A 12,595-nucleotide genomic window follows, 5' to 3' on the forward strand; every position below is an offset into this window, starting at 1 on the left:
TAGTCCTGACCCTGCCCTGCTCCACTTGTCCACATGTCCGTGGTTAAGTGGACATTGGGTACAGCTGCATTTTTTAGGACACTGGTGACTCTTTTTCTGAGGTCTGTGTAAATTTTCGGTATCGCCTGCCTAGAGAAATGGAACCTAGATGGTATTTGGTACCGGGGACACAGTACCTCCAACAAGTCTCTAGTTGGCTCTGCAGTAATGATGGATACCGGAACCACGGTTCTCACCACCCAGGATGCCAAGGCCTCAGTTATCCGCTTTGCAGTAGGATGACTGCTGTGATATTTCATCTTCCTCGCAAAGGACTGTTGGACAGTCAATTGCTTGGTGGAAGTAGTAAAAGTGGTCTTACGACTTCCCCTCTGGGATGACCATCGACTCCCAGCAGCAACAACAGCAGCGCCAGCAGCAGTAGGCGTTACACGCAAGGATGCATCGGAGGAATCCCAGGCAGGAGAGGACTCGTCAGAATTGCCAGTGACATTGCCTGCAGGACTATTGGCATTCCTGGGGAAGGAGGAAATTGACACTGAGGGAGTTGGTGGGGTGGTTTGCGTGAGCTTGGTTACAAGAGGAAGGGATTTACTGGTCAGTGGACTGCTTCCGCTGTCACCCAAAGTTTTTGAACTTGTCACTGACTTATTATGAATGCGCTGCAGGTGACGTATAAGGGAGGATGTTCCGAGGTGGTTAACGTCCTTACCCCTACTTATTACAGCTTGACAAAGGGAACACACGGCTTGACACCTGTTGTCCGCATTTCTGTTGAAATAGTTCCACACCGAAGAGCTGATTTTTTTGGTATTTTCACCAGGCATGTCAACGGCCATATTCCTCCCACGGACAACAGGTGTCTCCCCGGGTGCCTGACTTAAACAAACCACCTCACCATCAGAATCCTCCTGGTCAATTTCCTCCCCAGCGCCAGCAACACCCATATCCTCCTCATCCTGGTGTACTTCAACACTGACATCTTCAATCTGACTATCAGGAACTGGACTGCGGGTGCTCCTTCCAGCACTTGCAGGGGGCGTGCAAATGGTGGAAGGCGCATGCTCTTCACGTCCAGTGTTGGGAAGGTCAGGCATCGCAACCGACACAATTGGACTCTCCTTGTGGATTTGGGATTTCGAAGAACGCACAGTTCTTTGCGGTGCTACTGCTTTTGCCAGCTTGAGTCTTTTCATTTTTCTAGCGAGAGGCTGAGTGCCTCCATCCTCATGTGAAGCTGAACCACTAGCCATGAACATAGGCCAGGGCCTCAGCCGTTCCTTGCCACTCCGTGTGGTAAATGGCATATTGGCAAGTTTACGCTCTCCTCCGACAATTTTATTTTAGGTTTTGGAGTCCTTTTTTTACTGATATTTGGTGTTTTGGATTTGACATGCTCTGTACTATGACATTGGGCATCGGCCTTGGCAGACGACGTTGCTGGCATTTCATCGTCTCGGCCATGACTAGTGGCAGCAGCTTCAGCACGAGGTGGAAGTGGATCTTGATCTTTCCCTAATTTTGGAACCTCAACATTTTTGTTCTCCATATTTTAATAGGCACAACTAAAAGGCACCTCAGGTAAACAATGGAGATGGATGGATACTAGTATACAATTATGGACGGACTGCCGAGTGCCGACACAGAGGTAGCTACAGCCGTGAACTACCGTACTGTGTCTGCTGCTAATATAGACTGGTTGATAAAGAGATGTCGTAGTATGTATGTATGAAGAAGAAAGAAAAAAAAAACACGGTTAGGTGGTATACAATTATGGACGGACTGCCGAGTGCCGACACAGAGGTAGCCACAGCCGTGAACTACCGTACTGTACTGTGTCTGCTGCTAATATAGACTGGTTGATAAAGAGATGTCGTAGTATGTATGTATGAAGAAGAAAGAAAAAAAAACCACGGGTAGGTGGTATACAATTATGGACGGACTGCCGAGTGCCGACACAGAGGTAGCCACAGCCGTGAACTACCGTACTGTACTGTGTCTGCTGCTAATATAGACTGGTTGATAAAGAGATGTAGTAGTATGTATGTATAAAGAAGAAAGAAAAAAAAACCACGGGTAGGTGGTATACAATTATGGACGGACTGCCGAGTGCCGACACAGAGGTAGCCACAGCCGTGAACTACCGTACTGTACTGTGTCTGCTGCTAATATAGACTGGTTGATAAAGAGATGTCGTAGTATGTATGTATGAAGAAGAAAGAAAAAAAAACCACGGTTAGGTGGTATACAATTATGGACGGACTGCCGAGTGCCGACACAGAGGTAGCCACAGCCGTGAACTACCGTACTGTACTGTGTCTGCTGCTAATATAGACTGGTTGATAAAGAGATGTCGTAGTATGTATGTATAAAGAAGAAAGAAAAAAAAACCACGGTTAGGTGGTATACAATTATGGACGGACTGCCGAGTGCCGACACAGAGGTAGCCACAGCCGTAAACTACCGTACTGTACTGTGTCTGCTGCTAATATAGACTGGTTGATAAAGAGATGTCGTAGTATGTATGTATGAAGAAGAAAGAAAAAAAAACCACGGTTAGGTGGTATACAATTATGGACGGACTGCCGAGTGCCGACACAGAGGTAGCCACAGCCGTGAACTACCGTACTGTACTGTGTCTGCTGCTAATATAGACTGGTTGATAAAGAGATGTCGTAGTATGTATGTATAAAGAAGAAAGAAAAAAAAACCACGGTTAGGTGGTATACAATTATGGACGGACTGCCGAGTGCCGACACAGAGGTAGCCACAGCCGTGAACTACCGTACTGTACTGTGTCTGCTGCTAATATAGACTGGTTGATAAAGAGATGTAGTAGTATGTATGTATAAAGAAGAAAGAAAAAAAAGCCACGGGTAGGTGGTATACAATTATGGATGGACTGCCGAGTGCCGACACAGAGGTAGCTACAGCCGTGAACTACCGTACTGTGTCTGCTGCGACTGGATGATAAATAATGATATAAAAAATATATATATATCACTACTGCAGCCGGACAGGTATATATATTATATAATGACGGACCTGCTGGACACTGTCTGTCAGCAGAATGAGTTTTTTATAGAATAAAAAAAAAACACCACACAAGTGAAGTCACACGACGAGTGTTTAACTTTTTCAGGCAATCACAGTATAGTATACTACTAACTATACTGGTGGTCAGTGTGGTCAGGTCACTGGTCAGTCACACTGGCAGTGGCACTCCTGCAGCAAAAGTGTGCACTGTTTAATTTTAATATAATATGTACTCCTGGCTCCTGCTATAACCTATAACTGGCACTGCAGTGCTCCCCAGTCTCCCCCACAATTATAAGCTGTGTGAGCTGAGCACAGTCAGATATATAATATATACATAGATGATGCAGCACACTGGGCTGAGCAGTGCACACAGATATGGTATGTGACTGTCTTGTACTCCTGGCTCCTGCTATAACCTATAACTGGCACTGCAGTGCTCCCCAGTCTCCCCCACAATTATAAGCTGTGTGAGCTGAGCACAGTCAGATATATAATATATACATAGATGATGCAGGCATGCAGCACACTGGGCTGAGCAGTGCACACAGATATGGTATGTGACTGAGTCACTGTGTGTACCGTTTTTTTCAGGCAGAGAACGGATATATTAAATAAAACAACTGCACTGCTGGTGGTCACTGTGGTCAGTCACTAAACTCTGCACTCTCTTCTACAGTATCAGCCTCAGGTCAATCTCTCTCTCTCTCTCTCTCTCCTAATCTAAATGGAGAGGACGCCAGCCACGTCCTCTCCCTATCAATCTCAATGCACGTGTGAAAATGGCGGCGACGCGCGGCTCCTTATATAGAATCCGAGTCTCGCGAGAATCCGACAGCGTCATGATGACGTTCGGGCGCGCTCGGGTTAACCGAGCAAGGCGGGAAGATCCGAGTCGCTCGGACCCGTGAAAAAAACCATGAAGTTCGTGCGGGTTCGGATTCAGAGAAACCGAACCCGCTCATCTCTACTTAAAACGTGCCCTGGTCTACCTGTATCGATGTCTGGGGGGTGGCCAGAACTTCTCCCTAGCAACGCGTACTGTTTGCATGGATGCGGGACTCGGGAGCGGGAGGTATGCTGATGAGGGCCCAGATAATTGGAGCATTTTTCTGGAACATGTGACTGTGTACCGGGGACTCCCTCACCCCCATTATCCTCATCATATATATTATATACTACATAATGTGGGACTGTAGTTACATAGTGGTGCCCTGGGCAGAGAGGTGTGAGAGGGCTGATATCGGGTGTCATCTGGAGTGTCCAGCATGTGCATAACATGAGTACACAGGGCGTAATATGGAGAGTCAGCATGTTTATAATAATAATACAGGGGGCACAGTACTGGGGGCACAACTACTGGGGCCAAATGAAACGTTCACCCTGGGCGCCACAAGGTCTAGAACTGGCCCTGACAATGGTGGTCATTCCGAGTTGATCGCTCGCTAGCAGTTTTTAGCAGCCGTGCACACGCTATGCCGCCTCCCTCTGGGAGTGTATTTTAGCTTAGCAGAAGTGCGAACAAAAGGATCGCAGAGCGGCTACAAAGTTTTTTGTGTGCAGTTTTAGAGTAGCTCAAAATCTACTTAGCGCTTGCGATCACTTCAGACTGTTCAGTTCCTGTTTTGACGTCACAAACACGCCCTGCGTTCGCCCAGCCATGCCTGCATTTTTCCTGGCACACCTGCGTTTTTCCAAACACTCCCTGAAAATGGCCAGTTGCCACCCAGAAACGGCCACTTCATGTCAATCACTCTGTGGCATCCAGTGCGACTGAAAAGCATCGCTAGACCTTGTGTGAAACTACATCGTTCGATGTAATAGTACATCGCGCATGCGCATTGCGCCGCATACGCATGCGCAGAAGTGCCATTTTTTTTGCCTCATCGCTGCACAGCGAACAAATGCAGCTAGCGAACAACTCGGAATGACCACCAATAGCATACATTTTTAAATAGTGTAGCTATTATATTTTTTGCTTAGGGACCAGTAATAGCCCCAAATGAATGCTTTTGCAGCAGTAAATTTGCTGAAGCTATACAGTTCTTGAGAAATCTCTGCTCTTATTAATAATTTCTAATTGAATTGGTTCTTACTTCCTTGCAGAAATTGGGGGTATGCAATTAGCTTCGATCATTTCGGAGCCAGTGAAGTCCCTTTTGAAGGCATTTTTGCTAATGCTTTTTCACCTTTTTTTTTTTAAAGTGAAAAGGCATTGGTGAAAAATGGACCTTGTGTGAAACTACATCGTTCGTTGTAATAGTACATCGCGCATGCGCATTGCGCCGCATACGCATGCGCAGAAGTGCCATTTTTTTTCCCCTCATCGCTGCACAGCGAACAAATGCAGCTAGCGAACAACTCGGAATGACCACCAATAGCATACATTTTTAAATAGTGTACCTATTATATTTTTTGCTTAGGGACCAGTAATAGCCCCAAATGAATGCTTTTGCAGCAGTAAATTTGCTGAAGCTATACAGTTCTTGAGAAATCTCTGCTCTTATTAATAATTTCTAATTGAATTGGTTCTTACTTCCTTGCAGAAATTGGGGGTATGCAATTAGCTTCGATCATTTCGGAGCCAGTGAAGTCCCTTTTGAAGGCATTTTTGCCAATGCTTTTTCACCTTTTTTTTTTTAAAGTGAAAAGGCATTGGTGAAAAATGGCTCCTAAATAAATGCAGATTATACAAAAAAGAAAAGGCATTGGTGAAAAATGGCTCAAAATCGGTGAAAATGGCCCGCGTTTTGACGGAAAACACATGGATTCGCAGATCAATTTGTTTTCTGCCCCTGCTGCATTCTTCGCCCAGGCAAAAAAAAAACTTCCCTGCTATTGCAAAGGGCGAATCCCCATTTGCCTGAAAAACAGTGAAAAGCTCAGGTTTTTTTTGCCTATGTGAAAAAACTGAACTAATTGCATACCCCCCTTTGTCACTTTGGCAGGTGTTCTGTAAACATCGATAAAATATAACACATGCTGAAATAAAAAAATTTAAAAAAGTGACAGTTTTCATTAATCTAACTATACTAGACTGGTAAAAGCTGAAATCTGGTTGGTTGGTTTGGGCTGCTGTGCATCAGCCCAGGCTCTTTTATTTTATTAGTAAATAAAGACCTATTAAGGAGAGAAAATAAGATACTGTTTAAAATAAAGTAAATGCAACCTACTGGTTTTGGTGTATTTTCCCTTATCGCTAATTGAGGATGGAGAATGCTGACTCTGGGCAGCATTTGAAATATGAACCATTTTTCTCTGGTTATAAACATTCTAACGTTTATTGGTAGAAATCATTCATGTTAAGCAATGATCCTATTCTAAACAGCTTTATGGATCATATTAGTATCTGCCTCTTTGATGTTCATTTCATTGGAAGTCCAGACTCCACCACACAATCACATAAATAGATCACAGGGCCCAAATATTTAATGTAAAAAGGAAGGGGTGAAAGGATGCATTTTGAAGTTGAAGCCAATTAGTCATCCTTTCCATTGCAAAAAGAACTCTAAGACATCTGCACTTGTCTAAAATGATTTGTAGTTTATTCTGCTAACAGGAAACTTCCAAAAAGAGACGATGATGCATACAGAAGCACATGTGGCTCTATATTTTATGAATATGGTATTTTTGTATATTATAATCTTACCCCATCTTTTCTAATCCCTCTCCATCCATCTCTCATTTCTCAGCATGTATAAATATCAGAGGATGTTGACACATGGTTATTGTATGCTGTCATTAGTGAAGTTCATAATTTTGTAGATCCAGAAAATGGAATAACGATTTCAGATGAACTGAAGGAATATTCTTTATTATATCCTGAATTAGGTTGTAAATGGCGCTAGACAAAATATCTGTATTGTTTCAATTTGAGGACCTTTCTAAATAGTACACTTTGGGGTCTATTTACTAAACCTTGGATGGAGATAAAGTGGCTGGAGATAAAGGGGGTAATTCCGAGTTGATCGCAGCAGGAACTTTGCTAGCAGTTGGGCAAAACCATGTGCACTGCAGGAGGGGCAGATGTAACATGTGCAGAGAGAGTTAGATTTGGGTGTGGTGTGTTCAATCTGCAATCTAAATTGCAGTGTAAAAATAAAGCAGCCAGTATTTACCCTGCACAGAAACAAAATAACCCACCCAAATCTAACTCTTTCTGCACATGTTATTTCTGTCTCCCCTGCAGTGCACATGATTTTGCCCAACTGCTAACAAATTTGATGCTGCGATTAACTCAGAATTACCCCCACAGTACCAGCCAATCAGCTCCTAACTACCATGTCACAGGCTGGGTTTGAAAAACGTCAGGAGCTGGTTGGCTGGTACTTTATCTCCGTCCACTTTATCTCCACCAAAGGCTTAGTAAATAGAACCCTGTGTTTTTAGTCTTCACGGTTTAAAATGGGCCTATTTATCAAATTTAGCAAAATGTCCCCATTTCTTATAGGAGAAAGTGATGATGATAAGAAACGTTATTTTAGCCCTACTTATCAAAGAGGTTCAAAATATATACATAGAAGATTGGGAGGAGCTCCAGCCTTCTGGGGAGGGGCCAGAAGATGCCTCTCTAGCCAGGCTTCCCTTACAGGCTACCACCAATGGTATTTACTAATGGAGAAAATCTTAAAAAACCTAGGCTTTTCAGAGCTTGCTCAATAGCTCCATATAATCATTCTCAAAGAAAACTATGTGGATTGTGGTAGTTAGTGGAAATTTTGCAGAAACTGCAGAAACTGTTTCTGCAATATCTCAGGCATTATAATAATAAAAAAAAAAGACAAATTACTTAACTGGGACATAGGGGGTCATTCTGAGTTGATCGTAACTGTGCTAAATTTAGCACAGCTACGATCATCCACACTGACATGCGGGCAGATGCCCAGCTAGGGCTAGTCCGCCCCGCATGTCAGTGCCGCCCCCCCCCCCCCCCGCAGAAGTGCAAAGGCATCGCACAGCGGCAATGCCTTTTCACTTCAAGAGTAGCTCCCGGCCAGCGCAGCTTTAGCGTGCTGGCAGGGAGCTACTCATCGCTCCCCAGCCCGCAGCGGCTGCGTGTGATGTCACGCAGCCACTGTGGCCCGCCCCCGTTCGGTTCCGGCCACGCCTGCGTTGGCCGTACCGCTCCCATGAAACGGCAGACAAACGCCGCTGTTCCACCCCCTCCCGCTCAGCGATCGCCTCTGCCTGTCAATCAGGCAGAGGCGATCGCAGCCCTGCTACGGCCTTCGTCCGTCTGACATGCGCCGGCACATGCGCAGTAGGGACCTGTTTGCTCGGCTGCAACAATAAGCAGCGAGCGAACGGGTCAGAATGACCCCCATAATCCTGTGAAACTGGACATTATCAGTATGTTAGGGACTTTAACCACTTGCATGGCATGGTCGCATTAGATGTGACCATGCCAGATTGGGCCTTCCCAGATAACAGGGGTGTATTAGCCACAGGGATCTTTTGCCACGGTTACACGGTATACCTCTAGGGCTGCCCTCGTGATGCCACTTCTACAAATTTTTCCAGGGCCACTTTCAGTTCCCAATCTGCCTCTGCCTGACTTAGAAAGAAAGTGCAGTGGAATATGCTAGCACTACATAAATGTTAATAAATAAATGCATATATAGATGTTACAGCCAATAATTATAAAACCTCTTGGTGTCACTGGGCCTTTCAAACAACAGTTGAAATTAATTTGAAACCAATCGTAATACCAAAAGCTATATTATACCCCCCCCCCTTCCCCGTGGGACCTAATTGGCTTTATTTTTTATTTTTGTGTGTAGGCCAATGTGTGTGTTTTTACCTGTGGAAGCCAATGTGTTTTATTTTTTTCTTATGCAATGTTGTTCATCTGCACTTGCATCTGAGTTGCACTGCAGTGGTGTTCGTATAGCGTTGCAGACACACGCAATAAGAAGACGCAGATGTAATGTAGGGTGGGTATATTGCTGATAGTGGTTGCATAGAGAGACGTTGAATTGCTCTAGCATAGGGCTGGTGAAAGTTCTAATGGTGCCGTCTATTGTGGCGTCTAAAGATGCACAAAGCATGATTGTAGCATCTGTAGACACTGAAAGTGGGCATCTCAGTCCTTTCATATTTGGATGCACGGAAGTACACTAGGGAACTGCATTGTAGCGTTATTAGCATAAAGTCACAGACATATCTGCAGCAAAAGATGCAAGGAAGCCCAAAACTGCGCCCAACTCATAATCAGACCCTATGAGGATGAATCCTGCTCCCTCAACAGATCCAACCCCCACTACGGACCCTGCCCATATTAAGGATGCTTTCATACATTTTCCAGGCTGGTTTTCCATCCCAAGCTGCCCCTGCCTGATATGGTTGCATCAGATGTGACCAGTCAGAATATTCAGAGATGAGCAGCCACTGGGGAGTGAGACATTTAAACGTACTAGAGCTTCGCCCCCTACAGTAGCCTTGATCATCAACTAACTTCGTTTTACCGATATATTGGAAAATATCCATATTTGCAAATATCACTTGTGTAAAAAAAATCCCCCAAGATTCAGGTGCTAGTATACCACATAGGTTAGGTACAAGGTTAATGATATTAAATTACAGCAGCTGCATGAGTGAGCCTGTGGATGCCCACTGGGAATTTCAATAATGGAAGACTATTTGATAATGCTTCCCGATAGAAGCAAGACGTGACATTAAGGAAACCACCCACTATACCTGCTGTTTATCACCTCTGTTGTTCATCTTGCAATTCTGCATCTAGCCCCCCCTAGCTGCCATACTGATTTGGTAATCCTGTATTCAGATCAAGCAGCTCCATGCAATGCAGCTGCCACTTCGATACATCAATCAGTGATCTCACAACAGACTAAGGGGTCTATTTACTAAGCCTTAGATGGAGCTAAAGTCAGTGGAGATAAAATACCAGCCAATCAACTGCCATGTCACAGGCTGTGTTTGAAAAATGACTGTTAGGAGCTGATTGGCTGGTACCTTATCTCTGTCGACTTTATCTCTGTTCAAGGCTTAGGGGGTGATTCAGACCTGATCGTAGCAGCAAATTTGTTAGCAGTTGGGCAAAACCATGTGCACTGCAGGGGGGGCAGATATAACATGTGCAGAGAGAGTTAGATTTGGGTGGGGTGTGTTCAAACTGAAATCTAAATTGCAGTGTAAAAATAAAACAGCCAGTATTTACCCTGCACAGAAACAAAATAACTTACCCAAATCTAAAAGCCCATACACACTAGGCGATTTTGAGCTGCTTTCAGCTCAAAACCGCCCAGTGTGTATGCCCCAGCGATGAGCAATGAGTGCTGATGAGCCGGCAGCCACCATTCGTCTGCTGGTATTACCAGTAGATGAACGGCGGGTTGAACGTCTTTCCATAGCGTCTTGCAATGGAAAGCCTTTCAACCCCGCTGACATCGCTGGGCAGGGGGGAAAAACGCCCAGTGAGTATGCACCTTAACTCTCTCTGCAAATGTTATATCTGCCACACCTGCAGTACACATGGGTGGTCATTCCGAGTTGTTAGCTCGATAGCAGTTTTTAGCAGCCGTGCAAACGCTATGCCGCCTCCCACTGGGAGTGTATTTTAGTTTAGCAGAAGTGCGAACAAAAGGATCGCAGAGCGACGGCATCATTTTATTGTGCAGTTTTAGAGTAGCTCAATACCTACTTAGCGCTTGCGATGACTTCAGACTGTTCAGTTCCTGTTTTGACATCACAAACACGCCCTGCGTTCGCCCAGCTATGCCAGCGTTTTTCCTGGCACGCCTGCATTTTTTTGAACACTCTCTGAAAACGGTCAGTTGACACCCAGAAACGCCCACTTCATATAAATCCCTCTGCGGCCAGCAGTGCGATTGAAAAGTTTCGCTAGACTGTGTGAAACTACATCGTTCATTGTAATATTACTTCGCACGTGCGCATTGCGCCGCATACGCATGCGCAGAAGTGCCAATTTTTTGCCTCATCGCTGCACAGCGAACGAATGCAGCTAGCGATCAACTCGGAATGACCCACATGGTTTTGCCCAACTGCTAACAAATTTGCAGCTACGATCAGGTCTGAATTACCCCCTTAGTAAATAGACCCCTTAAAGCATACTTGCCTACCTGACCCTGTCCATGAGGGAGAAAATGCTCTGTTCCTGGACTTTCCTGGTAATGTATGATTGCCATCACCTGTGGTGAAACACCTTTCTTATCAATTAACTAGCTCACCACAGGTGATGGCAATCATACATTACCAGGAAAGTCCAGGAACAGAGCATTTTCTCCCTCATGGAGAGGGTCAGGTATGCCTTAAAGTCCATAGGAATGGCAATTTGGACTGCAATACTATTCACTCTAGAGCAGGCATTCCCAACCACGGTCCTCAAGGCACACCAACAGTGCAGATTTTAGGGATATCCAGGCTTCAGCGCAGGTGACTTAATTAGTAGCTCAGTTTTTTTAATGTAACCATCTCTGCTGCAGCCTGGATATCACTAAAACCTGAACTGTTGGTGTGCCTTGAGGACCGTGGTTGGGAATGCCTGCTCTAGAGCCTCACCGTAAGAGTACTTTCTGAGCATTTTTTTTTTTTTTTTACATTAGCCTCCTAAGTGATTAATGACTAGACCTCATTGCATTTTCTATATGTCACTCATCATATGAATAGTGTATGTTGGTGTCAGGTTATGCAGTGTCAGCTATCCATGTTCCAAATGTCTAATGAGATTTCTGTCCTCCTCAGATGCTGATTGCACCCATCACTGATAAAGGTTGTACTCAACGAGATATTTTCCTTCCTGGAAGGGATAATCAGTGGATGGACACAAATACTTTACAGGTGTTTGATGGAGGAACCATGATACAAAACTATAACTGCAGCCTGCAGGAAATTCCAGTTTTTATAAAGAAAACTTAATAGATGCAAAACTATTAAAATGCAAACGTCTATCACTTCTAAGAAGACAATTACGATAGAAGTGTCTCTTATTTTGAGATGACTGCACTTTTCCAAGCACTCCAAGGATCAGATACTTCTAATTATGTTGCCCTTTGTAACTGTATTGTGTTTTGCCACTGTACTTTATATAATGTGATTTCCTGAAAGGTGTCGCATTCGTTCACAATATGATCTACGATTCTAGTGTGTAGTGAAATTGAACAAACCAGAACATATACTTCAGTGTAGCAAAAACAGAGTCTTAGTAAGTAAGCTACTATATCTACCTCTCTTTATTAACAAAGTGATTGCCTTGTAAAGTATAAGGCTTGGTTGTAATAGTATTAAAGTTCAATGTTTTACCTACTTTGGTTCTCTTCGTGGTTTGTCTTTTTGAACTTTTTGAGATGATGTGGAGTTGCACAAACTTTTTCCGTGTAAGATATTGGGACATATGCATAAACGCTTGGAGAGAGATAAAGTACCAACCAATCAGCTACTGTCATTTTTCAAACACAGACTGTAACATGGCAGTTAGGAGCTGATTGGTTGATACATTATCTCTCTTCACTTCATCTCTCTCCAAATGTTAATGCATATGCCCTTATGGGATGTAGTCACGATCCCGGCGTTCGGGATCTTG

The 12,595-nt window shown here is 44.3% G+C and overlaps 1 protein-coding gene across 1 annotated transcript in view; it reads left to right on the forward strand.

Annotated features, from left to right (window-relative positions):
• MYORG (myogenesis regulating glycosidase (putative)) overlaps positions 1-12,260 on the forward strand; it is a 123,637-nt gene extending 111,377 nt beyond the window's left edge. Inside the window, exon 10 of the mRNA XM_063946091.1 lies at positions 11,758-12,260. Within this exon, the coding sequence (XP_063802161.1) occupies positions 11,758-11,931 (174 nt within the window). The 3' untranslated portion in view covers positions 11,932-12,260. The remainder of the gene's footprint in view (positions 1-11,757) is intronic.
• Positions 12,261-12,595: the final 335 nt, after the last annotated feature.

Source organism: Pseudophryne corroboree, chromosome 11 (genome assembly GCF_028390025.1).
Source record: "Pseudophryne corroboree isolate aPseCor3 chromosome 11, aPseCor3.hap2, whole genome shotgun sequence".
Lineage (NCBI taxonomy): Eukaryota > Metazoa > Chordata > Amphibia > Anura > Myobatrachidae > Pseudophryne > Pseudophryne corroboree.